Source organism: Macaca nemestrina, chromosome 17 (genome assembly GCF_043159975.1).
Source record: "Macaca nemestrina isolate mMacNem1 chromosome 17, mMacNem.hap1, whole genome shotgun sequence".
Classification (NCBI taxonomy): domain Eukaryota; kingdom Metazoa; phylum Chordata; class Mammalia; order Primates; family Cercopithecidae; genus Macaca; species Macaca nemestrina.
The window spans coordinates 52,279,719-52,307,631 of NC_092141.1; the positions used below are offsets into that span (position 1 = coordinate 52,279,719).

Below are 27,913 nucleotides of genomic sequence, written 5' to 3' on the forward strand. Positions count from 1 at the left end.
GAACACTTCTACTCTCCAGTCCACCCATACATCCTGCAGTCAAGCCAGAGGAGGGAAAACAGAGCAAAAGAAAGTATTAAAGGAAGTAACTTTAAATCAGTAACTTTGAGAAAAATATTTAAGTTCCAATATTATGTGTGTGTGTGTGTGTGTGTGTGTGTGAGAGAGAGAGAGAGAAAGAGAGAGAGAGAGAGAGAAGGAGAGAGAAAGCCTTTGTTAAACTGGGTAACTCCAAATCCCAGGAAAGTAGAAATGGGAATTTTTATAAAAGCATGATATATCAGTAGAATGGAAATAAATCACCAGGTTTAAATCTGAGTGTGTGACTATGGGCTCCAGTCTTCAGGGACTGTATGTTCGCATGTCCCAATCCGGGACGAGGAAAGAGGAAGGATTAAAAAAAGAAGAAGAAAAAAGCATTGTGGTTTAACAGTTCCTACAGGTTTCCTTTTTTTTTTTTTTTTTTTTTTTTTTTTTTTTGCTTTTTTTAAAGCTTGCCCCATAGGTATGGGAACACCTCTGGTCTCAGATGAGTGCTGGGAAGGAGGGGACTTGCTCCGGGCGCAAGTTTGTGCGGAAGCGCGACTGGACCTCGGCTCTGAATCTGGGGGTCCGGGGTTCTGCACCCAGTCGTCAGCTTCCTCATCCGCAGAGTGGCCCCCAGAAGCCTCCGGGTGGTCGCGAGGATGCTCTAAACCCCGGGGGCTAAGGCCGAGCCCAGCGTCCCGCGCCCAGCCCGCGGGAGCTCTCGAGGCTCGCAGCGCGGCCGACCTTCGCCACTTCGTGTGCGACTGGCACTTCGGTGCCCGCAGGCTCTCGAGGGTACCTCGCGAGGCCCGCCCAGTCCTCGCCGCCCGCCCCTCCGCGCCCCACGTGACTTCCTGACGGCTGCAGGGACTGCCCTTCCCGGGCTAGGTTTCGTTTCCTCGGCAGCCTCGGAGCGCGGTTGCAGTAGTCGCGTCCCGACCCCTGGGAGCACCATGGCACAGCTGTGCCCCCTGGCCGAGGAGCTGTCGTGCTCCATCTGCCTGGAGCCCTTCAAGGAGCCGGTCACCACTCCGTGCGGCCACAACTTCTGCGGTTCGTGCCTGAACGAGACGTGGGCCGTCCAGGGCGCCCCATACTTGTGCCCGCAGTGCCGCGCCGTTTACCAGGCGCGACCGCAGCTGCACAAGAACACTGTGCTGTGCAACGTGGTGGAGCAGTTCCTGCAGGCCGAGCTGGCCCGGGAGCCACCCGCCGACGGCTGGACGCCGCCCGCCCGCGCCTCTGCACCCAGCCCGGGTGCCCAGGTGGCTTGCGACCACTGCCTGAAGGAGGCCGCCGTGAAGACATGCTTGGTGTGCATGGCCTCCTTCTGTCAGGAGCACCTGCAGCCGCACTTCGACAGCCCCGCCTTCCAGGACCATCCGCTGCAGTCTCCCGTTCGCGACCTGTTGCGCCGCAAATGTTCCCAGCACAACCGGCTGCGAGAGTTTTTCTGCCCCGAGCACGGCGAGTGCATCTGCCACATCTGCCTGGTAGAGCATAAGGCCTGCTCTCCCGCGTCCCTGAGCCAGGCCAGCGCCAACCTGGAGGTAACGAATGGCCCGGGAGGGCGCAGAGGGCAGCCTGGGCCTGCTGGGTGGTGCAGAGGGGCCACCGGGGGCCTCTCTGCCACCCTCTGGACGCCCTGGGGGAGATGGGCCTGAATTCGAGGCCGGGGCATCTCCAATGTCAGAGTAGAAAGGGGCTGGGAGATTATATAGTCCTCTGCCATCATCCATGAAGACAGGTTAGGTTGCTTGCCATAAGCCTGTCTTTGTCTGATGGTGTTTATTTTTATTTTTTTTGAGACAGGGTGTCGTCCCTCTCACCCAAGCTGGAGTGCAGTGGCAGAATCACAGCTCACTGCAGCCTTGACTTCCCGGACTTAAGGGATCCTCCTACCTCAGCCTCAAGAGTAGCTGGGACCACAGACTCGCTAATTTTTTTACCTTTTTGTAGAGATGAGGTTTCGCCATGTTGCCCAGGCTGGTCTCAAATTCCTGAGCTCAAGCGATCTGCCCACCTCTACCTCCTAAAGCGCTAGGATTAAAGGCGTGAGCCACTGCACCCCACCATCTGATGGTGTTTAGTAGAGGGTTTTGAATGTCAACTATGAACCTTGGAGGTAACCTCTGTTCCTTCACGAAGTCCTGGTGGCACCCAGGAGGTGGATATGATTTAGTTTCATTTTACTCTTGAGGATACTGAGGTTCAGAGAAATGAACTTAGCCTGACCTAATGCAGTAAATGGCCATGCAAGCATTGCGACCCAGGTTGGTTCGATTTCATAGTTTGCATTTCTCCCCATAGACCAGCCTCGTATCCAGGTCCGTAGAGTCTGGAGCACCAAACAGTCCAGGAAGCTTGAGGTCATGTAAGCAAAAGCCTTTGGTGGGCCGGAGAGTTCGTGTGATCAGGAAGGGTTGTTATTAGAGGCCTAAGAGGGAGGGTGGGCAGCCTCCCAGTAATCACTGGATCAGAACCACAGGGAGAGCCAACACTCTTGCACCATAGTGTCCTCTGTCCTGGCCGTGTGACTTTGAGCACAGGGTTTGGCCCCTGGACCTGGGTCCTCACCAGTATAGTGAGGCTGTGGGACTAGGTGGATTCCTAAGGGCCTTTCAGGTCTGCAATGTTTTTAGGTTGTCTGGGGATCATACCTTTCCCTTGTGGACTCAAAGCAGAGGCTGAAATCAAACCACCTTTTGTTACATCAGCCTAAGATCCAAAGCATGGCCTGATTTCATTTCATTCTCACAGCACCTTCAGGGAGAACAAGACCCGTCTTCGTGTTGTCAAAGGAGACAGTAGCCTGAGCAAGGTCAGAGTTGGGGGTCTGCATCCAGCTTTGTGTAGCATATAAGCTTGGCTTTTTTTTTTTTTTCCTTTTAGAGACAGGGTCTTGCTATGTTGCCTAGGCTGTTCTTGAACTTCCGGCCTCAAGGGATCCTCCCATCTCAGCCTCCTGAGTAGCTGGGACTACAGGTGTGCCACCATGCCTGGCTATAAACTTGGCTTTTTTTTTTCCTTCTTTTAGAGACAGGATCTTACTTTGTCACCCAGGCTGGAGTACAGTGGGGTGATCATAGCTCACTGTAATCTCCAACTCCTGGGCTCAGGTGATGCTCTTGCCTCAGCCTCCTGAGTAGGTAGTACTACAAATGTGAGCCACCACACCTGGCTAAGTTATAAAAAATTCTTGTGTAAAGACAGGATCTCACTATGTTGCCTTGGCTGGTCTTGAACTCCTGGCCTCAATGCTCCTCCCATCTTAGCCTCCCGAGTAGCTGGGACTACAGGTGTGCTACCACCCGGCCTGGCTGTAAAATCAGATTTTTTTTTTTTGAGACGGAGTCTTGCTCTGTTGCCAGGCTGGAGTGCACTGGTGCGGTCTCAGCTCACTGCAACCTCCGCCTCCTGGTTCAAGCGATTCTCCTGCCTCAACCTCCTGAGTAGCTGGGACTACAGGCGTGTGCCACCATGCCCAGCTAATTTTTATATTTTTAGTACAGACTGGGTTTCAACATATTGGCCAGGCTGGTCTCAAAGTCCTGACCTTGTGATCCACCCACCTTGGCCTCCCAAAGTGCTGGGATTATAAGTGTGAGCCACCACGCCCAGCCCATATATATACATTTTTTAATATTTTCTTTTAGAGACAGGTTTTCACTCTGTCACCCAGGCTGGAGTACAGTGGCATGATCATAGGTCACTATAACCTTAAACCCTGGACTCAGGTGATCCTCCTGCCTCAGCCTCCTGAGTAGCTAGGACTACAAGTGCGTGCCACCACACCCAGCTAATATTTTAAAACATTTTTTGTAGAGACAGGATCTCACTATGTTGTCCAGGCCGGTCTTGAACTCCCAACCCCAAGGGATCCTCCCACCTCAGCCTCCCAAAATGCTGGGATTACAGGCGTGAGCCAGGAGCCTGGCCTAAACTCTGCTGTTTATTCCTAACAACAGGCCTTCCTCTGCCAACGCCTGCCCTGCTGTCCTGACTTGCTGAGTCCTATAACAGGTCTGCTTTTTGAGCCCTGCTACTGCTGCCCATCACTGTTGGCAGAGCCAGTCTCAGCTGGGCAATGCCCTTGGCCTTGGGGGTTGGGTTGTCTTGGCCACTGGTATGGGCGGACTTGAGACTCTGGTGCCTCCCATGTGGAAGACCCAAGTCTCCAGTCTGTGAAGGGATCCTCAGAATTTCAAAAAGTCCTTTACCTTTGATTAGGGGATTATTGCTGCTACCAAAGTTTTCGGGTCACTTTCCTTTGGTCTGGAGTCATGTGGGCACCATTCATGATGAGGGTACTGCAGCAGCATGTGTTTGATTAATGGTGCATCAAATCTTTCAAAACACAGGGCTCAGGGTGTAGTGCTATGAGCAGCTCTTGAAAGTGAAGCAGTTGGCAGCCTTGGGGTGTTATGAGGTCTCTTCCTGCTCGGAGGCCAGCAAGGCCGGATGTATGTAGGCCTGGTCTTTGGCCCACACCTTATCTTGGCCACTGTTAGAGGCCAGGTCGAAGGGCGGTGTCACAGAGGTCAAGTTTGAAACATCATGAGCAGCTTGGGCTTTTTGGATCGAGTTAGTGTGGCCTTGGTCCCTGCCTCCAGCCCCTACATGTGACTGTCATTGGGTTGTTCAAATCCAGATTCAAGATCAGGTTCCGCCCAGAATATCTTGGGTGGAGTTGAAGAGTCTGGAAAGTGGAAGACAGGGCTAGAGTATGTTGAGTCTGCTAGTTTCGGGAAGGAAATGGTTTTTTCCTGGAAATCTCCAGCATGCTCAGTTTGGACATGTGTCTATGATTTTAATATCAGGATCTTAGATGTGCCAGTCACTAGTAGTGTAGCTGGGGCAAGTCACTTAATTGTTCCATGCCTCAGTGTCTTTGTCTGTAAAGGCTGCATAATTCCTACCTCATAGTGTTGTTCTTAGCTTTAAGTAAGTTAATACAGGTAAAGCACTAGAACCATGCCTGGCATACAGTAAGTGCATAATAAATACTAGCTGCTCTTGTTACAGCAGTGGTGATTTGCCTTCCCATTTCTGTGCCCCATTATTTCATCTGAGCAAGGAGGTAGGAGACTTAGATATTGATTATGAAAATTAATAGAAATCAGATGAGGATACTAGCTTCCTTCATATACAGTTTGCCTTTGTTTCTGGAGGTGGCTAGGATTGAGCAGATTTGCGGCTGGGCTTCAGCCCCTGTGAGCTGCTTCATCTTTTTTTTTTTTTTTTTTTTTTTTTTTTGAGATAGGGTCTCACTTAGTCACCTAGGCTGGAGTGCAGTGATGCCATCTCGACTCAATGCAGCCTTAACCTTCCGGATTCAAGCGATCCTCCTGCCTCAGCCCCCTAAGTAGCTGGGACTACAGGTGTGCACCACCATGCCTGGCTAATTTTTGTATTTTTAGTACAGACAGGGTTTTGCCATGTTGCCCAAGCTGGTCTCGAACTCCTGAGTGCAAATGATCCACCTGCCTGGGCCTCCTAAAGTGCTAGGATTACAGGCATGAGCCACTGCGCCTGGCTGGCTGATTCATCTTCCCAGCCCTTGGTGGTCCCAGTCTACAGTGAGCCTTGGACTCTGGTTTCTGTCTCCCTGCCCTGTGAGGCTGACAAAGGCTCCCAGCTTTGTTCTGGGATTGGCAGATGCCTCTGGAGTGAACATCCTTGATATCAGGCTTATCTCTCTGGGCCCCCTTCCCCCTTCTCCTGGACCTTGACTTCTTAATCCTCTGCTTGATTGGCTCTCCAGCGTCTTTTAGCAGATCTCCCCCCTGCCCCATTATTTGGACTGTTTTCCTGGTTGTTTGCAGTGGGAGGACTGGTCTGAGTGGCCCCACCTGCCATTACCGAAGCAGCTGTCCCAGCTCGTTCTATTCCTGTGTAAGCTTGGCCACCTTGCTGTCTTCCTTGCCTGAGTTTCATTGGCTGTAAAATGGGTAATTAGAGAAGAAACTCATAATAATATAAGCTGACATGTAGTATGTTTTTCCTAAGATCCAGGCATTGGGCTGAGTACTTACATTGTTTCAATGAATCCTCCCAATATCCCTGTGAGCTGGGGACAGTTGTAGCTATTTTGTGTCCAAGAAAACTGAGGTGAAGGACACAGTTGCACAGCTGGGAATTGGGACTGGAACCCTGGTCTGTACTGTCCTCTGAGAAGGATGAAGGGAGGTAGTAAGTATTAGAATACTTCAAAAAGCTCCAAGCAGGCAAGACTTGGGTGACAGAACTTGGGGTGGCAAGACTTGGGTGGAGTGGAAGAGGAAAGAATCTATCCTGTGGGATAGATGCAGGGATGGCTTCTGGTGGGGCTGGGCTGAAGAGGTGCATTCTCACCCTCATTTGTTTTCCCTGCAGGCCACCCTAAGGCACAAACTAACTGTCATGTACAGTCAGATCAACGGGGCGTCGAGAGCGCTGGATGATGTGAGGAACAGGCAGCAGGATGTGCGGGTGAGTGGCAGGGCTCTCCAAGGCCAGCCCTGCCCTGTGGCTTCCCTCGCCTTCCAGGCAGGACAGGCGTGGCTCTCACCATGACAAGGCTGGTGTTGGGTGCACTCATGGTGTCAGAATGAAACATCAACCTTGCAAAGCATGCAGACCGCTGTGTGTCCGAGAGAGATCCTTTGCAAACCTGAACCGAAAATTACCTGTAAGCCCAACTGTGGGGGAAATCATTATAAATTAGGGTTAAAAAGTAGTAATTCAAAAAAATGATTATGATATAGAGTGGGAGAAAAAGAGGAAGCAAAAGTATATACCTCCTAGGGTTGCATTTATTTACAAAAAGGAAGTATATTAGTTTTGTAGGGCTACTGTAACAAATTGCCACCAACTTGGTGGCTTACAACAACAGAAATGTATTCTGGCAGAGCTCTGGAGGCCAGAAGTCCAAAATCAAGATGTTGGCATGGCCACACTCCCGAAGTCTCTAGGGGAGAACGCTTCCTTGCTTCTTACAGCTTCTGGTGGCTCAGGCATTCCTTGGCTTTTGACTGCATCACTCCAGTCTCTGCCTCTGTCTTCACATATCTGCCTCTTCTTCCCTTAGTGTCTTCCATCTCCAATAAGGACCCTTGTCACTGGATTTAGGGAGCACCTGGGTAATCTAGGATGATCGAATCTCAAGATCTTTAATTGCATCTGCAAAGACCTCTTTCCTCAGTAAGATTACATTCGCAGGTTCTGGTATATGGACATGTCTTTTGGGGGCCCAGCATTCAACCCATTACAGAGAGCATGGAAAGAAACTGAAAGGGAATATTATAGAAGGATCAGAGTGGAGGTGTTGGAGTGGTAAATTAGGAATGGTTTTGTTCCCCGTTTTTCAGATTTTCAATACGTTTAAATTGCTTTTAAATGGAAAGATCCGATTTTTACCCCTTTTCAGAGCTGCAGCACCCAGTTTTATGGCAGCAGTTATGGTTTAATTAGATGAGATCTAGGTTAGAATACCAGCTCTGTCACATACTAGCTTATGTCGCTTTGGTCATGTGGACAGATCTTCGAGCCTTCGTTTCCCAGTTTGCACAACGGAATCACAACTTTCTGAAGATGATTGTGAGACAAATGAAAGAATGCACGTGAAAGTACCTGTATTTGTTAGAGGGCAGGCTATACTACTGTAACAAAGATACACCAAAATTCAGAGGCTTAAATATGATTGAAGTTTATTTTGCCAACTGACAGTCCAAACCCACACATGAGTAACCCAGACTAAGGGTTCATGTGATCATTCAGGGATTAAGGGTTCTCCCTTCTTATTACCCTACTATTCTACAAGGTATTGTCCCAACCTCTTTGACTGGAGCTGAGTTACCATTACATCTTTGTTCTAGCCTGTGAGAAAAGGGACAAAGAGGAAGTGGAGGACAAGCAATTTTCCTTTACACAAGCGATACAGTGTTGCACATATCATTCCTGGGCGTGGGTCATTGGAAGGAGTTTTGTCACGTCACCTAGCCTAGCTGCAGGGGAGGCTGGGAAATGTAGTCTGAGTAGCCACATGCCCAGATGAAACTCCAGGGATGTTCTCTTACCAAAAGGAAAAAAGGGAAAATGAACACTGGGGGACACTTGTAGTCACATTAGAAGTCGCACAGTAAAAGATTGGCAGAGAAGGCTGGGCACGATGGCTCACGCCTGTAATCTCAGCACTTTGGGAGGCCAAGGCGGGTGGATCATCTGAGGTCAGGAGTTCAAGACCAGCCTGGCCAACATGGCGAAACCCCATCTCTACTAAAAATACAAAAAATTAGCTGGGCGTGGTGGTGCATACCTATAGTTCCAGCTACTCGGGAGGCTGAGGCAGGAGAATCACTCGAACCCGGGAGGCAGAGGTTGCAGTGAGCCGAGGTCAGGTCATTGCACTCCAGCCTGGGTGACAAGAGTGAAACTTCATCTCAAAAAAAAAAAAAAAAAAAAAGCCAGGCGCGGTGGCTCACGCCTGTAATCCCAGCACTTTGGGAGGCCGAGGCGGGCAGATCACGAGGTCAGGAGATCGAGATTACAGTGAAACCCCGTCTCTACTACAAATACAAAAAATTAGCCGGGCGCTGTGGTGGGCGCCTGTAGTCCCAGCCACTCGGGAGGCTGAGCCAGGAGAATGGTGTGAACCCGGGAGGTGGAGCTTGCAGTGAGCCGAGATCGCGCCACTGCACTCCAGCCTGGGCGACAGAACTAGCTAGACTCTGTCTCAAAAAAAAAAAAAAAAAAATTGAGGAAGAAATACTTGAATTCCTCTCTTCCAGTCTACTGACTGGGTATTTGCAAAGAAGAGAAGTTTATTTGGCTCAAAGTTCTAGAGGCTGAGAGGTCCAAGAGTGTGCTTCCGGCATCTGGTGAGGATCATCCATGGCGGAAGGATGGAAGGCAGGAGAGCGGGACAGGAAAAAGGAGGTCAAACCCTTTGATAAGGACATGAATCCATTCACGAGGGCAAAGCCCTCACGATCTAATCACCTCAATGGCAATTCAGTCTCAGCATGAGCTTTGTAGGAGACATTCAAACCATAGCAGCTATTGAGGCTACCCAAGATGTGAAACAAAATTGCAGCTGCTAAAGCAGTGCTGTCCGGCAGAAATACAGTAGGAGTGCAGATGTAATTTTAAGTTAATTTGAATAGTACATGAGATTTATTTTATTTTATTTATTTATCTTTTTTAGAGATAGGTCTCACTCTGTCACCCAGGCTGGAGTGCAGTGGAGCAATCATAGCTCACTGCAGCTTTGAACTCCTGGGCTCAAGTAATCCACCTGACTCAACCTCTACCCCACTTAACTCCCCACTATCTAGGAGTACAGTCCATCTAATTTTTTTTTTTTTTTATTTTTGTAGAGAAAGGGTCTCTCTGTTTGCCCAGGCTGGTCTTGAACTCCTGGCCTCAAGCGATCCTCCTGCCTCGGTCTCCCAAGGTGCTGGAATTATGAGCATGAATCACTACACCTGACTGAGATTAATTTTAATATTACAGTTTATTTAATTTGGTATATCTTAAGTATTATTCTTTCATCATATCATCAATTTAAAAGTTTTAAGGTATTTTACATTCCTTTTTTTGGTATGAAACCCTTGAAAGCCAGTATGTATTTTACACTCATGGCAAGTCTCAGTTTGGACTAGCCACATTTCACGTGTTCAGTAGCCACATGTAGCAAGTGGCTATGTTATTGGAAAGTACAGTTCTAGAGCATGATATTCTCTAGAACTTTTCCAGAGCTGCATCCTGACTTTTTATTTTGTTTTGTTTTTTGTTTCGTTTTATTTTGTTTTATTTTATTTTTATTTTATTGAGAGAGTCTCACTCTGTCTCCCAGGCTGGAGTGCAATGGCACGATCTTGGCTCACTGCAACCTCTGCTTCCTGGGTTCAAGCGATTCTCCTCCCTTAGCCTCCCAAGTAGCTGGGACTACAGGTGCATGCCACCACAACCAGCTCATTTTTGTATTTTTAGTAGAGACGGGGTTTCACCATGTTGGCCAGAATGGTCTTGATCTCTTGCTGACTTTTATTTTTAAAAATTGCCCATGAACCACCTTTAGCTTAAGAAATAAAATATCATCGACGCAGCCCCTCCCATCTGTTTCTCCCTTATTCTACCCCCTTTACTCTCTTCCAGAAGTAACCACTCTCCTGAATTTATTTATTCATTCTCACGTGTTTCTTTGTGCATATAACCATTCTGTTTGTTTCTAAGCTTTATTGAAAGAGCATCATATGGTGGATCTTCTTCTGCAAGTTGTTTTTCTCTCATGGAGATTTATCCAGGCATAGCTCCAGTTTATTAATTTTCATAACTCTTTAATATTCCATCCTATGAATACCTCCCAGTCGTCGCATCAAATCTTCTGATGGATGTTCAGGTTGATTCCAGGTTTTTGCTACTTCAGACAATGCTGCCTGTGAACATTCTTATGTGTGTCTCAGGGGCAGGTGGCTGCGATTTTTTGTAGCATAGATTCCTAGGACTGGAGTTGCTGAGTCAAAGCGTATGAGCACCTCCAAATTTATTAGATATTGCCAAGTTGCTCTCCAAAGTGGTTTGTTCTCCCACAAAATACAGGTAAGAGTTCCTGGAATCCCACATCTCACCAATGCTTGAGGCTGCAGCCTTAGCATTTTTGCCCCTTTGATGAGTGTCCTCTTGCCTTGGCCCTCTCAGATGACTGCAAACAGAAAGGTGGAGCAGCTACGACAAGAATACACGGAAATGAAGGCTCTCTTGGACGCCTCAGAGACCACCTCGACAAGGAAGATAAAGGAAGAGGAGAAGAGGGTCAACACCAAGTTTGACACCATTTATCAGATTCTCCTCAAGAAGAAGAGTGAGATCCAGACCCTGAAGGAGGAGATTGAACAGGGCCTGACCGAGGGGGATGAGTTCGAGTTTCTGGAGGTGGGTCACCACGAGACATTGTTGAATGGTTTTTGTTTTTTTGTTTTTTGTTTGCCTGAGATCATGCTGTTGATAATAAGGCCCTCAAGGAGCTGGGGACTGGAAGAGGTCACTGGAAGCATCCCTGAGACACATGCTGTATTAGTTTTCTGAGCTGGGCAACAACTTACCACAAATGTAGGGGCTTCAAAAAATGTTTATTTATTCTCTCAGAGTTTCTCTGGCTCAGGAATCTGGACATGGCTTTATGGGTGGCCTGCATAGGGTCTCACCAGGCTACAGTCTGCAAGGGAAGGCCAGGCTGTTTCCTTTGGAGCTCAGGGTTGTCTTCCAAGCTCATGTGGTTGTTGGCAGAATTTAGTTCCTTACGGTTGTAGGACTGAGGCCCCCGCCCTCCAATTTCCTGCTGGTTGTCTCTCAGATTGATAGCTGACTTCTTCAAGGCCAGCATGAGAATTTCTCCTCTAGAAAGGTGCAATCCCTCTTTTAAGGGCTTTTACCTGATTAAGTCAGGTCCACCCCAGATGATTGCCCTTTTGATGAACTCAAAATCAATTGATTTGAGATGCTAATTACACCTGCAATATTCCACCCCCTTTGCCATATCACATAACCTAATCACAGGAGTGATATCCTATTTCATTCACCGTCCTGCCCATACTCAATGGGAGGGCATTGTATAGGGTATGTACATCAGTTGGGGTCAGGGGCTTGACCCCATCTTAGAATGTTGCCTACCACACACACTCCACCTCTTCCTCCTATCCTTCCTCCAGCAGCCCCTGGAAGTGTGTGTTAGTAGTCCCTTTTGCATTGCTATAAAGGAGTACCTAAGACTGAGTTATTTATTTATTTTATTTATTTATTTTGAGATGGAGTTTTGCTCTTGTCGCTCAGGCTGGAGTGCAGTGGCGTGATCTCGGCTCACCGAAACCTGTGCCCCCAGGTTCAAGTGATTCTCCTGCCTCAGCCTCCCGAGTAGCTGGAACTATAGGTATGCACCACCACGCCCAGCTAATTTTGTATTTTTAGTAGAGATGGGGTTTCACCATGTTGGCCAGGCTGGTCTCGAACTCCTGACCTCAGGTGATCCACCCGCCTTGGCTTCCCAAAGTGCTGAGATTACAGGTGTGAGCCACTGCGCCCAACCAGACTGAGTAATTTATAAAGAAAGGAGGTTTATTTGGCTCACAGTTCTACAGGTTGTACAAGCATGGCATCAGCATCTGTCTGGCTTTTAGTGAGGCCTTTGGTGAGGAAGGAAGCGTTTACTCATGGCAGAAGGTGAAGCTGGGAGCAGCCATGTCACAGGGTTAGAGAGGGAGCAAGAGACAGAGGAGGAGGTGCCAGCTTCCATTAAACAACTAGTTTGTGCAAGAACTCACCTGTTACCATGGGGAGGGCACCAAGCCATGCATGGGGGATCCACCCCCGTGACCCGCACACCTCCCACCCTGCCCCATCTCCAACATTGGGAATCACATTCCAACGTGAGATTTGGAGGGGACACACATCCAGACTGTATCAACGTATCTTTCTAAAGCATGGGCCCCCTGCTATTTCTGGCCTCATGTCCCTTAGCACGGCCTGCAGGGTCCTGGGTGACTGGGCCCTGCCTGTGCCAGCAGCCTTATCTCTTATCACCCACCCCTGGGTCATGTCCTGTGCACTCACTGTTCCCCAGACACAGTGGGTGTGGGCGGGATGCCACGCCAGGCATTCTTGCCTAGTGAGTCGTATCCTTCCGGGGCCTTGGATCCCATTGTCCTGCCATATCGGTGTTCCCAAGCATGCCCCACTGCTTCTACAGTAGCATTGGGTGATGTTTCAGATGTGCATTTTTTTCCTGGCTGTTTTGACTGTAAGCCCATCTCTTATTACCCCCATTCATCCTCCTGCAAATCTGACCAGCACATAGCAGAGTGCTTGGCATATAGTGGTGTGCCCCATTGGTTGAGTGACCTGCAGCTCTACCTGAAAGTCCTAGATTCCTTGTTCAGATCGGAGTGGGGAGACAGTGCAGAAGTGAATGGGAACCTTCTCTCTGTGCACTGAGGCCTGATGCGTGCCTAGTCTGGATGGCGTTAAGTTTCATCCCAAGTGCTCATTCCTGTCTGTTGGAGTAGCTGCCCCGAGTGCTCGAAGGATCTGAGTGCACATCTAGGCCTCTTGATACTGTACAACCCTATTTTTCTCAAAGTTTGGGACTTCCAGGAAGACCCTCCTTTCCCATAAGATATTCCCTGGCTGGAATCCACATCCCTTGAGATGTTCCTGTCTCTTACCAGAATGTGTGATTAGAGCTGTTCCCCTAGGATTGGAGTGGTCCTGAGTTTCCTGTGCTTTTCCACCCTCAGCTAGAAAAGTGGAAAGAACATCGTCCTGGGGGATCAGAAGAACTCAGTCCCAGCTGTGTCTGTGCCCCTAGCTGGTGGAGTTCCTGGCAGGCTACCGGCCATGTCTAGACCTCAGTTTCCCCATCTGTAAGATCAGTGACCTCTAGGGACCCTTCCAGCTCCAGATTACTGTGTCTTCAAGTGTTATTTAAACTCCTGGTGACCTCTGGCCTGTAATTTGAGAAGGCTGATTGAACTTAGCACTCATGGGCCTAGGGGAGAGCTTCCTGCCGTTGGTGGACTGAGCCCAGGTCCCAGTTTCATCAGAGCTGCCTGCACTAACCCCCTGGCATGTTTCAGAAAGCATCAAAACTGCGAGGAATCTCAACAAAGCCAGTCTACATCCCCGAGGTGGAACTGAACCGCAAGCTGATAAAAGGCATCTACCATAGCACCTTAGACCTCAAAAACGAGCTGAAGCAGTGCATCAGGCAGCTCCAGGAGCCCACCCCCAGCTCAGGTGACCTTAGCAGCCCCCTGTGGAACCCTGTAACCCGATGGGTCCCCTCAATGTTTTGGGATGGGAGACTGGGGCATGATCCCGAGCACTGGGTCCTGAGTTTCAGGGCTCCTGAAACATCCGCCCTCCATCTGGAGGCTGGTGGGGAGTCTGCTTCATCCTGACATTTTAGGATCTTTCCTAAAGCATTTTTGGGGACTTGATGTTCATGCTTGGACTTTCTGAACAGATAGGCTCTTTTGACCTGTGATCTTGAGGCCAACTTGGATGGGTTTTGAATGGGCTTGTTACTGTGTTTGGTGGGGGAATGGCTCGTTTGGGGGAGAAATCTAGAATTCCTCTGACACCCCCTTTTCATCACTCCATATCCAATCCATTGCCAAATTTCACTTCTTTCAATCTCCTGACTCAGTCTGCTGATCCTAGCGCTGCTTGCCTGTTCTCCATTGCCATCACCTGTCGCCCTATGACTGTGGCAGCTTCCTAAACCCTCTGCATCTGCTGTGGCAGCCGGAGAGGTATTTTCATGATGCAGAGCTCATGTCCTGGGACCTATTCTGCTTTGCCCTCTCACTAGGCTTCCCATTACTCCCTGATGCAGACCAAACCCTTGACCCTGGTCTAGAAGCCAGCTCAGGCCCTGTTGGTCTCTCTCCAGCCCCAAGGTGCCCCCCGCCCTCCTCTGGTGCATCTCTCTGCATTCAGTTCCTCAAATATGCAAAACTTCCTGCCACAGTGCCTTTGTGTTTGCTCTTCCCCACTCTCCAGAAGGCTTGAACTCCACCGTCTTCACTCATTAACTCCTCTCACCCTTCAAAGATCTCCAAAACATTACATTTATAGCCAGCCTCCCCTGCCACGGCTCCCACTCCTCAGACTGGGCCCGGGGTCCTCATCATCCTCCTGGGGCTCTTGCATGGGCAGTATCGCACTCTTCCTTGGGATCCCCATATATCTCCCTCATTAGGTTGTGATCTCTATGAGGTCAGGGGCTGTGGCTTATTTATTTATTTATTTAGAGACAGGATCTTGCTCTGTCACCCAGGCTGGAATGCAATGGCATGATTATAGTTTACTGTAACCTCAAACTCCTGGGCTTAAGCGATCCTCCTGCCTCAGCCTCCCGACTAGCTAGGACTATAGATACACAATATCTTGCCTGGCTAATTAAAAAAAAAATTTTTTTTTTTTTTTTTTGAGACAGAGTCTCACTCTATCACCCAGGCTGGAGTGCAATGGCCCAATCTTGGCTCACTGCAACCTCTGCCACCTAGGTTCAAGCATTTCTCCTGCCTCAGCCTCCTGAGTAGCTGGGATTACAGGCATGTGCCACCACACCCAACTAATTTTTATATTTTTAATAGAGACATGGTTTCACTATTTTGGTCAGGCTGGTCTCGAACTCTCGACCTCAACTAATCTGCCTGCCTCAGCCTCCCAAAGTGCTGGGATTACAGGCGTGAGCCACTGGGCCCAGCCTAAAAAAATTATTTTTTGTAGAGCCAGGGTCACGCTCAGTTGTCCAGACTGATCTTGAGCTCCTGGCTTCAAGTGATCCTCCTGCCTTGGCCTCCCAAAGCACTGGGATTACAGGCTTGAGCCACTGTGCCTGGCCTGTCTGATTTTTCTTCAACGCTATTTCCCTAGTGCCTAGCACAGAGCCTGGCCCATAGTAAATCTCTGTTGTGTAGCCCAGGATTGGGCTTGAATCTCAGCTTGGCCTGCCGAGTGTCCTTGCAGAAGGGCTTCTGAAATCGGCAGCGGTGCAGCCCCACTGTGGAAGTGCTGCGTGGGGGCAAAGCTATAGGTGGCTGGTATGTGGGAGGAGGGGAGAGAAAGAATGGTGGGAAAGGAACAATTGTTGACCCAGCCTCCGCTGCACGACCTTGATCTCATTCAGGAGTCACATCAACCATGAGCAAGGTGAAGTCATCCCCATTGTGTACTCGAAGAAACCAAAGCCCAGAGAAGTCCAGAGGCCACCGAGCTGGGTGCTGGTGGAAAAAAGACTTGACCCTCGCTACATTTTAAGTCAGAGAAAAGAGGGAACACGCCAAACTGGTTCTTAGATCACCTTGTTTGTAGCTCTTGTAAAGGATGGGATGGGGAAGGTTGGAGGAAGGGGCTGTCTGTGTAAACCCTCTGCCTGCCCAGCGAACCATGGCAAAGCTGGCTTCTAAGGTCAGTGAGAGGAGCCACACACACTGGGCCCTTCTTCTGTGACACAGGTGACCCTGGAGAGCATGACCCAGCGTCCACACAGAAATCCACACGCCCTGCGAAGAAGGTCTCCAGTAAGTAGCCCCACCTCTGTCTCCATGGCAACAGCATGGGCTGTGGCCTCCCCAGGCTCTGGCCAAGTCACTTCCAGCCCATCCTGAGTCACTGTGGAGCCTGGACCTCAGTGGGAAAGAAGTTGGCGGCAGTCCCCACTGCAGGCGGTTGCAGGGCTGTGGCAGAAGCTCCCCTGTCCATCAGCATTGCATTTTTGGGCTGCCTGGAACGGCAAGATGCCTGAAGCTGGCTTGTTTTGAGAAATATTTACTATACCCAAGTCCCTGGACAGAGCCTTGGGTGAGGAGACTGATGGTGGTCCGGGAAGGGCAGAGGCTAAACCTCCTTGGCATCTCAGCAGCGTTCAGTCTCTGGGTTGTAATGGGCTTCTGCTATTACCATGTTTCTCAACCTATTTTTTTTGTTTGTTTGTTTCTCACTATTGCCCTCCTCCTGCTTCATCCCCTGAACCATTTGAGAAAATGTTTTTCCTAATTACAACCCATGAAATTTTAATACCTCCCATCTACTGCATAACTGTTTATGTTCTGTGCTTTTACACATAAAAAGAGTAATCTTTTTTTACTCCCTCTCCCCTAAGGATCCATTTTTGCCCTCCTAGGGCTACTGTCCCCCTCACTGGGCAGGCACCTGCCATTGACATGGGGGTTGGGGAGAAGAGTGATCCTGTTCTGCAAATGTGGACAACAGTGATATCGAGACCACAGGATGATTGTGAGTGATGAGGGGACACTGACTGTGAGAGCTCTTTATGAGCCATATACCACTGACATGCCCATATACCACTGAGATGTCCATATACCGCTGACATGTCCATATACCGCTGACATGTCCATATACCGCTGAGATGTCCATATACCGCTGACATGTCCATATACCGCTGAGATGTCCATATACCACTGACATGTCCATATACCACTGACATGTCCATATACCACTGACATGTCCATATACCACTGACATGTCCATATACCGCTGAGATGTCCATATACCGCTGAGATGTCCATATACCGCTGAGATGTCCATATACCGCTGACATGTCCATATACCGCTGACATGTCATATACCTCTGACATGTCCATATACCGCTGAGATGTCCATATACCGCTGAGATGTCCATATACCGCTGACATGTCCATATACCGCTGAGATGTCCATATACCGCTGACATGTCCATATACCGCTGACATGTCCATATACCGCTGAGATGTCCATATATCGCTGACATGTCCATATACCGCTGACATGTCCGTATACCGCTGACATGTTCGTATACCACTGACATGTCCACATACCCCTGAAATGTCCATATACCGCTGAGATGTCCATATACCGCTGAGATGTCCATATACCGCTGACATGTCCACATACCGCTGACATGCCCACATACCGCTGACATGCCCACATACCGCTGACATGTCCACATACCGCTGACATGTCCATATACCGCTGAAATGTCCATATATCGCTGACATGCCCATATACTGCTGACATGCCCATATAGTGCTGACATGTTCATATACCACTGACATGTCCACATACCACTGAAATGTTAGCTGTCATTGCTTCCCTGAAAAGTCGGTGTGAACCCAGGAGGGCTGGCTGCACACTGCTGGTGTTGCGGGGGATGAGAGAGCCAGGGCTTGCTCTTTTTTGTTGTTGTTGCTTGTGCATAGTGTTTAGGTCTCCTGTAGCAGGCAGAGTGTGGTATCGGTCCCTGAATGGAACAGAGTCAGGGCTGGGATGCCTGGTGCAGATGGAGGAGAGAGCCCTTAGCTGGGCCGGAAAACTTCAAAGGGTGCTTTGTGTGAAAAGGGAAGTGAAAGAGCAAGTGGAAAAGTACTGTTGGCCTGTGTTCTTCCTCAGTCACCTTCCTCTGAAAGCTCGTCCCTCGGTATGAATGAGTTGGGGATGTTGGCCAGCAGGCAGGTGTGTTCCCCGGTGAGGTGAGGTCCTCCTGTCACAGCAGAATGACACCCTGGAGAATAAAGTTCGGGAATGAATCAAGGCTCCTGTAGGCTGAAATGGGGAAATAGGGGAGGAGGGATGGACTAGTCCCAGTGCAGAAAGATGTCTAAGGGTAGGTGATGAGGGAGGTGCCTGTGCCCTAGACTGATGTCACAGCCTGGGCCTCCCAGGATGCTGGTCCACAGGGAGTAGGTGGGAAAGTGGCAGAAGGTGAGGAAATGGGGCAGAGAGTGAGCGACGGCGAGTGATGTGACTTTGAAGTAGGAGAAGTGGTAGCGGGGTGTCGTGGTGTGACAGAGTTCTGGTGGGGAGGTAGAGGGTAATAGGAGAGAGCGGGGCTTATCTGTGATGTCAGGTGTCCTGCAGGTGGGCAGAGAGATGATTTCAAAAACACCCTTTTTTGTTCCAGTGTTGTGGAAGGTGGCAAAGAAGGAACCTGGAATCTTCTAGCCCACTTGAGTGGACTTTGGACTCACCTGGAGGGCTTGTACGCCAGATTGCTGGTCTCACCCCCCAACCTTTATGATTCAGTGGCTCTGGCTTGGGGCCCAAGAATTTGCATTTACTATTTTTTAAGAGACAGAGTCTCGCTCTTTTGCCTAGGCTGAAGTGCAATGGTGCGAACAGAACTCATTGCAGCCTCAAATTCCTGGGCTCAAGTGAGCCTCCTGCCTTAGCCTCTTGAGTAGTTAGGACTATAGGCATGTGCCACCAAACCAGGCTAATTAAAACAATTTTTTTTTTTGTAGAGATGGGATATTGATATGTTGTCCAGGTTGATCTTGAACTCCTGGCCTCAAGCAGTCCTCCCGCCGCAGCCTCCCAAATTGCTAGGATTGTGGGAGTAAGCTACAGTGCCTGACCAATAATTTGCCTTTTTTAGGGGTTCTCCGGTGATGCCACTGCAGCTGGCTTGGGCACCAGACTTTGAGAATGACTATTTTAGCCAAACTCAGTTCCTGTTGGTAGACACTCCAGATATTTTTAAAAGATTTGGCAATCTTTTTTTCTTTTTCTTTTTCTTTTTTTTTTTGAGACAGGGTCTCATTTTTTTGCCCAGGCTGGAGTACACTGGCAAGAACACAGCTCACTGCAGCCTCATCCTCCTGGGCTCAAGCAGTTCTCCTGCCTCAGCTCCCAAGTAGCTGGGACTGCAGGTGCGTGCCACTAGGCCCGGCTAGTTTTTTTTTTTTTTTGTAGAAATGGGGTTTCCCCATGTTGCCCATGCTAGTTTCTAATGCTTGAGCTCAAGTGATCCCTGCACCTCGGCCTCCCAAGGTGCTGGGATTCCAGGCGTGAGCCACCGTGCACCCAGCCCTTGGCAAGCTTTTTTTTTTTTTTTTTTTTTTTTGCAGATTACCTATTTGGTTTTTATTTGTGTTTTTTCCTTTATGGAAATATGATTTACCTGCAGTAAATCTCTTTTTTCCCTGCAGTAAATCTTAAATGTGCAGTTAGATCTATTTTGACAAATGCATACCATGTGTTACCATTATCCAAATCAAGATAAAGGATTTCCCTTGCTCCAGAAAATTCCTTCATGCTCCTTATTAGTCGGTCCCTGCCCCCACGACCACTCATGCTGGTTTCTATCACTATAGATTCATTTTGCCTGCTGACTCCTTCTATTTTTCAAGTTAAAACATCCTTTTATTTGTCTGGATCAAATTAATGCACATGAATGTTACTATTTTGAAAATGTCATTGTGTTGCACCTTAAAAGATTTTAATTCTGAAAACTTTCTTTTGCAGAAGAGGAAAAGAAATCCAAGAAACCTCGTAAGTTATACATTTCTGCAACTGTTTATTTCTTGAGACTGCCCAAGCACAGAACTAAATGCTGGTAGAGAGAGTCGACCTCGCTCATCAGGGTTCCGTGGTGGGTTCTATATGAGTCCATTCTGTAATGGCAGCAGGTCTGAGGCTGGAGGGGAGGACAGCATAAATGAGATGAATAAGGTGACTTTAGCCTGGTCTGGTGTCCCCTGTGTTGCCCTGCTGTTCAGGCGTGTGTTTGTAGAAGCGGGTCTTAATCAGTGTGGAAGGGAGTAGAGGCCATCCCGTTGCTCTGTATTATGTTTCTCTTTCCTTACCCCCAGCCTCTGTCCCTGCCTCATCCAGCAAGCTTCCCACATTTGGAGCCCCGGAACAGTTAGTGGATTTAAAACAACCTGGCTCAGAGGGTGAGTTATCACAGGCAAGGAGCTTTGGGGTGTCCACTCGGAGTTTGTTCTGCAAATCGCTCTCTGTTTCCTCTCCCAGCTGCAGCCAAAGCCACCAGCTCGCATCCGAACTCAGCATCTCTCAAGGCCAAGGTGCTGGAGACCTTCCTGGCCAAGTCCAGACCCGAGCTCCTGGAGTGTGAGTAGCTTCGGGGCTGGTGCGCGGTTCCACTGGTTCTGTCTCTTCTGTGCCGCTCTGTGCAGCTCTCTGAGGCCGCTGGCTGGCTGTATCAGCCGCTCCCCTTCACTTGTCCTCTACTTTGTTGCTCCCTTATTTTCTCCCAGTCATCAGTGCCTTTCTTTACTTTTCCTAACCAGCTCAGGTTTCACAATCGGTCCTTTGACTCTCCCTCTTGCTGTCTAGTCTGGCCCAATTGAGCTCACCTTTCTCTGTGGGTCAGCGCCTGCATGTCCCCAGCAGAGAAGGCAGGGCGATTGTGGTCACCAGCCTTCACCGGGCGTCCCAATGCCGGCACACCTGCCCTGCATCTCCTGTCTCCTCCCCACTACTCTCCAGAGCCACCATTCCCAAGACTTCCCACTGGCCATAGCTCCAGCCTTCTCCCTGTCCCGCCCACCTTCTGCTTCACGGAAAAGACAGACACTGTAAAAGGGGTTCCCCCTGCTCTGTTACTGTCATCGCATCTGCTTCTACCGTGCCCCCTTTCTCACCTCCTGGCCCCTTTCCCAAGGCTAGTCCCTGGCCCTGGGCTCTGGAGTCTGCTCCCCATGAGCTCTCTGGAATCTTCTGCTCTTTCTTAGGCCTTCCCATTCCCATCTCTTCACCCTCAGCATCTCTACCTAGGCTTGCCTATCTGTAGCATGTTTACATCTCTCCAAATCACAAAAACCCAGCAAAACTGTCTCAGCTGCAGCTCTGTTTTCTGCCTCCCTTTCACCAGAATGCTTGTTAAAAATACAAATTACTAGCTGGGTGCGGTGGCTCATGCCTGTAATCCTAGCACTTTGGGAGCCCGAGGCGAGTGGATCACCTGAGGTCAAGAGTTCAAAACCAGTCTGGCCAACATGGCAAAAACCCATCTCTACTAAAAATACAAAAAATTAGCCAGGCGTGGTGGCACATGCCTATAATCCCAGCTACTTGGGAGGCTGAGGCACGAGAATCACTTGAACCTGGGAGGTAGAAGTTGCAGTGAGCTGAGATTGTGCCACTGCACTCCAGTCTGGGCAACAGAGTGAGACTCTGTCTTAAAAAACAAACAAACACAAACAGAAAACCCCAAAAAACAAATTCCTGGGCCCTGTTCCAGTCCTACAAGATGAGACTCAGGCAAGCACAGAAAGCTGTATGATTAGCTCATTTCCTCCATGATCCTTTTGAGGACAGTTGGGGAAAAGCAGCTCTGCAGATTGTCTACATTGGTGGCTCTCAGCTGTAGCCACGTGTTGGAAGCCTGGGGAGCTTTTAAAATCCCTGATGCCAGGCTGTCCCCCAGACTGGTTCATTCAGAATCTCAGTGTTTGGCTGCCCAGGGTTGCAGTGTGGGGCCGAGGTGGGAGCCTGAAGTCTAATCCTCGTGCCACTGCAGTCTGACCTGTGTCCTGCCCTTGACCCAGGCAGCTCTGAGGTCATCAGTGTCCTCTGTGTCACAAAATCCAAGGGATGCCTTTCAGCTTTTATTTAGCTTCACTTGTCAGTGGCATTCCTCCTCCTTCTGACACTCTCTCCTCTTGCCCCTTGAGCCACTATACCCCCGGGGTTTCCACCCACCCCCTCCTTTGCAAACTCGTCCAACCTGGAAGTGGGTGGAGTTCCGTTGTCAAGGCCAGGCCTAGGGCCCTCCCACTTTCCGTCTTCTTGTTTCCTCTGCACCCATGTGCAACTCTCCAGGCAGCACCTGCCAGTGGTACCCACTTCCATGTGGTGGCCAAAACCAATCACTGAAAAATATAGCCCTTCCTTTATCATAAGCAGCTGCAGCAGGCTTGGTGGGGATCTGTGGGTCCCTTGCTTTCTCAGGCTGGCCTTCTTGTAGCCCTCCGCTGTCCCTGCCCCCCATGAGAGGCCCAGACCAGCCCTGGGCACAGCTAACTCTTGCCCAAGCTGCTAGCAGCGGTGCTGAACCACATGTTTCAGGAGCTGCTGTGCACTCTGTGGCAGAGCCGCATAAGCCGGGAAAGTAAAGTTCTATCAACTTAGAGCCTTTTCCACCCCCAGCTTATTCATTTTGCCTGGGGGGAAACTCGGGCTTCAGTGAAAAGTGTCATGTCCCGAGCCACCTAGCAAGTGAGTAGGGACAAAAGAGACTAGGGTGAAAGCCCAAGTCTCTTGGTTCCCAAGTTCCCAAGCTAGGGTTTGTCCCTGTCTGCCTTGCTGCCCCATAAGCTATCTCCCATGGGTCCAGGATCACTTGTGAGGGCGGAGGCAGAGGAGATTGAGTATGGGGACGACACTAAGGGGAGCTTAATCCTCAGATGTCCTGGAACTGCTTGTAAATGGCAGAAAGGGCAGGGAGGGCATGCTCGTGTCACACCAACAATATAGTCAGGCCATGTCTCTGCTTACAGACCTCGCTTGGCTCCCTGCTGCCCACCAGTTAAAGTCTAGACTCCTGAGCCCTTCCCTTTCTAGCCCCGTCATGTTTCCCTTCTCCTGATGCATCTGTGTTCCCAACCACCCAGCTTCCCCAATCCTGGCACATGCCAACCCTCTTGGCACTCTGTGGCTTCACCATCTCTGTTCCTTCTGTCTGGAACAGCTTTTCTCTCTCTGTTCTTCTCTGTCTAGTTCTCATCATCTGTTACTTGGCTCCAATTCCAGCCTGCCAGTGAAATGTTCCCCAACTGTAGCATCAGTTGCCTTGTCTCTGTGTCCCTACAGTGTGTGCCTACCCTTTTGGCAAAGTATGAGTCTCCTGGTGGTGTTACTGATGGACTTGCCTTGCTTGTTGGAGTGTGAACTCCGTGAGGCCAGGCACCTTGTCTCTCTGGTTCACGGTCGTGTATCTTGTGCCAGAATCTGGTGTCAGTCAGGTGCCTGGTAAATGGTTTTGGATGGATGAATGGACAGACATATGGATGACTGATAGATGATAGATGGCTGGCTGGCTGGACAGAATAGATGGATGAATGGATGTATAGATGCGCTGATGAATAATGGTAGGTAGATGGATGGATAGATAAATGGACAGATGGATAGATGGGTGGATAGATTAATGAATGAATGGATAAATGGAAAGGCAGAAGGCTGGATAGATAAGTGGATAGATGGATGAATGGAAGAATGGGTAGATAGGTAGATAGATGGGTATATGGATAGATGGATGGATGGATACATGGATGGATTGATAGATAATGGATAGATGGATAGATGGATGAATAGACAGACAGATAAGTGGATGGATGGACCAATGGGTAGATGGGTGCATGGATGGATAAAACTAGTGAATAAATAGTACCACTTTGGGAAAGGTCTAAAAGTGAGAGCACTTTGGGCCCCTTGTAATTAATTCCTTGGGATGATGTTTTCTCAGATTACGTTAAAGTCATCCTGGACTACAACACCGCCCACAACAAAGTGGCTCTGTCAGAATCCTATACAGTAGCTTCTGTGGCTGAGATGCCTCAGAACTACCGGCCGCATCCCCAGAGGTTCACATACTGCTCTCAGGTGCTGGGCCTGCACTGCTACAAGAAGGGGATCCACTACTGGGAGGTGGAGCTGCAGAAGAACAACTTCTGTGGGGTAGGCATCTGCTATGGCAGCATGAACCGGCAGGGCCCAGAGAGCAGGCTCGGCCGCAACAGCGCCTCCTGGTGCGTGGAGTGGTTCAACACCAAGATCTCTGCCTGGCACAATAACGTGGAGAAAACCCTGCCCTCCACCAAGGCCACGCGGGTGGGCGTGCTTCTCAACTGTGACCACGGCTTTGTCATCTTCTTCGCTGTTGCCGACAGGGTCCACCTGATGTATAAGTTCAAGGTGGACTTTACCGAGGCTTTGTACCCGGCTTTCTGGGTGTTTTCTGCTGGTGCCACACTCTCCATCTGCTCCCCCAAGTAGGCAGGCTGTAGACACTTGGGCTGACTGCCTGCAGAGGTCCCAAGACCCTAGTGAAAATGCAGCAGGCAGAACTCTCCTTAGACAATTCCCCAAGAGGTACCAAGGATTGGGAGCATGGGAGGGGAGCTGGTGGGAGGGTGGGATATGGGATTTAGCCAGGAAAGGGGTGAGGGTGATTGTGTTGTAGGTGAGGAGGCATTTCCACCCCTCGGTGCCTATCAGGGCAGAGTGACCTGCTCCCCATTGTTCTGGAAATCTCCAGGCTGCTGGGCAGCTGGGCAGAGCTCTGGGGAGTGAAGTCATGAGTGCCCGATTCCTCTTAGAGAAAATCCATAGCTACTGTAGGTTCTGTCTTGGGTCACTTGGATCTGAAGGCTGCCCCTTTGCTCTCTGGGGTAGCCTTCAGATCTTGGTGTTTTGATTACTCGCTATAGATGTTTTTAAAATTCCAAAGTCATTGAGTTTCAATATTATGTAACCTCCATTACCCGCATGTTGGGGCTCAATCTCCTGGTTATTATCTGTGCTTGAGGAAACATCCACAGCAGTCTCTCCCCAGAACAGAGTTTCCTAAAGAAGCATGCCCTCTTCCTCCACTGGAACATAGTGCATTCCCTTCCTACCCTGCTCACCCATCGCCCCCCCATTGATGGTTTTCAAACAGGAAACTTTTCAGCTAAGGCTTCAGACCGTGATTGGAATGAGCCTGTGTTGGATTTGTGATTCAAGATCACGGTGACCCTGATCCAGTTTGGGTGGAAATCCTTCCCAAGTATCATGAGAAGCATCTTGGCAGAGATGCTTTGGTGGCAGCCATGAGCTTTGCTGGAGGCCTTGCTTCCCATATCCTTGGCTGAGGGGCAAGGAACTCTGCCAGGCGAGGGGGACGCTGCCCTGGGTCAACAGAAGCCTGGTGGGTTTGCTCGTGTTAGAGTGTCCTGCCTTCTTACTGACAACTCTCCTTAGCGATAGCCTCTCTCCCCTGGATTGTGAGATATGGAGTGACAGTGCAGGTACCACTGAGGCTAGCACAGTCAAGCAGCCAGCTAAGCTGGATCCCTGAAGCCTGCTATCACAAAGACAGGCTGTGCAGCTGCCTCGGGGACCACACTAGGCCACTGGCTGGGGCGTCAGCCTATCACCAAAAGGGTCTTTTAGCAAACCTCATGGGGAACAGGAACATTCCTGTTCATCCCTGGCCACAGGCTGCAGACCCAGCACTGGCCCTCACGTGAGTCAGAGCCTGGGGCTGGCCCTAGCCCCTTCTACTGCCTTCCTCGTTTGAGCCAATTCTATAAGCTCACATTGATCAGGGAGGGAAAGAGCTAAAGAGGGTCACACAAGTGGCTATTTTCCCTGCAGTGTTTCTGTGCGGTGAAAATAACCCAGTCCACTAAGGGGCGGGAGTGAATGGATTGCTGGATTTTCCCCAAGCTCCTTATAGCCTGATGTCATCAGGATGTGAGTGTGAGGAATTTACCCTCTTAAAATGAAATGAGTCCAACTCTGGGCTTTGCTTAGAGGAGAGCTCCTGTCAGGCTTTTTATAATATGAAAAGAGGTCACAATTGGGGAAGTAGAGACCCCAGACCTTTTCATATGGATATCTGAGAATGTAATGTATCTCAGGCCTTGTGCTGGAACTCTAGGGCACTCTAGGCAGGCTCAGAACCCTTGATATTCCTTACAGGTACACACCTGACATGCAGGTACTTACCTGATCGGTGTCATCTCCTAACAAGGATTTTCAGTTCCTCGAGAGCAATAATCTTTGTAGGAAAGACATCCCTGCAATAGATGATATGTGGTCCTTAGAAGTTTTCTTCCTTTACTACTTGGGAGAAAAGTTCTTTGGTGATTCTTCTCTGCTTTTGAAGATGATCAAAAGCATCTTCATTGATTTTCTGAAACGAAAGCCTTGTCTGAAACCAATTAATACTTGGGAAACAGCTGGGCTTGGAGGAGTAGAATGCCAGAGATAAATCCATGGCTCCTGCTCTGGCTTTCTTCTGCAGAAATAAGGGCAACAGTAAGGCCCCTTCCCTGGCAAATGTGCAGCTTGGGACAGGGAAGCATGAGACCCTCTGTTTAAAACAGAGTCAAGTAGGTAACCAAAGCCAAGCTCTGTGCAAGGTGCTTTGGAGTTGTAAATTGAGGAATGCATCCTTGCTGTCTTGAACCGTTCTGTTTGCAATGGTAAGACCTTACGTAACCTAGCCTTGCAGGGCCGCCACACACCCCTGGAGTCCTAGAGTTGGAGGAACCTTTGTATCCATCTGACTTCTTATTTTGCAGAATATGATGAGAAAGTAGAGGATCACTCTGTTCACCACTCTTGCTGTTCCATTAGGGAGGAGATGCCTGCTAGCATGTGTGAGGGAAACACTCTGGTACACCAGAAAGTATCAGAAATTCCCAGAAACACACACATAAAATACTATCCTAGACCCAGGTACTGGGGACTGTCTCAGTCAGTGTGGCATGATAAATAAAAGGTTAGAATCAAGTCTTTGTATTTTTCAAGATGTGGTAGCTGATTATTCCTGTTTTAAGTACTCTGAAATCGATCTGCGCTCAATAATACTAATATGTTATCTTTTACCATATTCTGCCTCTTACTATTGATTTTAATTAGTTAGGAGTATTTGAACTGTTATTTCTTGAGCTTAATATTTTTTTAGAGTTAATTCTTTAAGGAGATAATCACGGCTGTAGACAAGGCCAGGGCTGGCTCATGTGCCTTAGAAGCTTTGAATGCAATAAAGCGGTGTTTGGCATTCTCTCCTGCATTGTAGTGCGGGTAGAAAATGCTATTTGTTCGTCATACTGTTGTCAACAGATGAGCCGCCCACTACAGATGGCTACTACGCAGGGACCTGCCCAGGCCCCACCCAGGGGCTCCCAAATGTCGAGATTTCTGCAGACCTATAGCCAGCACACTTAGTCCTGCCCCAATAGAGCTCCTCTTTGGGAAGCTTTTGATAAGGAATTCTCAGACTGATAGGATGTCTGTCTGGGCTTTGCTGTGGGACAATCTTAACTGCGGGGGCTAGGGGAAAGCGGGGGAGTATTGATCAAAGAGTAAGCCACACACGGATAATCAGTTGCTAGGGATGGAGGTTTGAGGGTTCATTATATTATTCATTTTACTGTTGTATATGTTTGAAAATGTCTATAATAAAAAGCTTTAAAAAAAAAAAAAGAAACAAAAATAGTTCAGGGCAGCAATGGGTCCTCCCTGTTCAGTGGATTTTATCCTTGTTTCAGTTGGGGTAGGAGTTCCAGCAGGTGTAGATTGGAGGTTGTCTAAAGAATTGGACTGGCCTTTGTCCCTGCTTCCTGGGAGGGAGACTTTCAGTCCTTGACATTTCCAGGGTAATAGGAGTGTCTTTGTTATTTGTGAGGCCATGGGATCACACCTGAGCTTATGCTAAAAGGTGGGATGACTCAGAGCTGGGGCTGGTCACCAGAAAGACTGACCATGTGATTAGAGGGTTGAAAACCCCAATAAAAACTCTGGACACTAAAGCTCAGCACAGCTTCCTGGTTGGTGAAGCCGTGGCTGTGCTGGCAGGGCAGTGTGCCCTAATTCCACGAAGAGGGGGCAT

General features: G+C 49.2%; 1 protein-coding gene across 1 annotated transcript; it reads left to right on the forward strand.

Annotated features, from left to right (window-relative positions):
• Positions 1-908: 908 nt before the first annotated feature.
• Positions 909-27,507, forward strand: LOC105476789 (tripartite motif containing 25). The gene is made up of 9 exons (XM_011732980.3): positions 909-1,577; positions 6,403-6,498; positions 10,708-10,941; positions 13,638-13,797; positions 16,026-16,091; positions 19,813-19,839; positions 20,160-20,243; positions 20,323-20,421; positions 23,777-27,507. Exons 1-9 carry the CDS (start codon positions 981-983, stop codon positions 24,304-24,306), a joined length of 1,893 nt encoding a protein of 630 aa, XP_011731282.1. The 5' UTR covers positions 909-980; the 3' UTR covers positions 24,307-27,507.
• The last annotated feature ends 406 nt before the right edge of the window (positions 27,508-27,913 follow it).

Bases quoted from the DNA above. Each gene is read 5' to 3' on its own strand.
- LOC105476789 (XM_011732980.3), top strand. From the start codon at position 981: ATGGCACAGCTGTGCCCCCTGGCCGAGGAGCTGTCGTGCTCCATCTGC. The intron at 6,499-10,707 runs GTGAGTGGCAGG...TGGCCCTCTCAG, and splicing joins ACAGGCAGCAGGATGTGCGG to ATGACTGCAAACAGAAAGGT. The intron at 20,422-23,776 runs GTGAGTAGCTTC...ATGTTTTCTCAG, and splicing joins CAGACCCGAGCTCCTGGAGT to ATTACGTTAAAGTCATCCTG.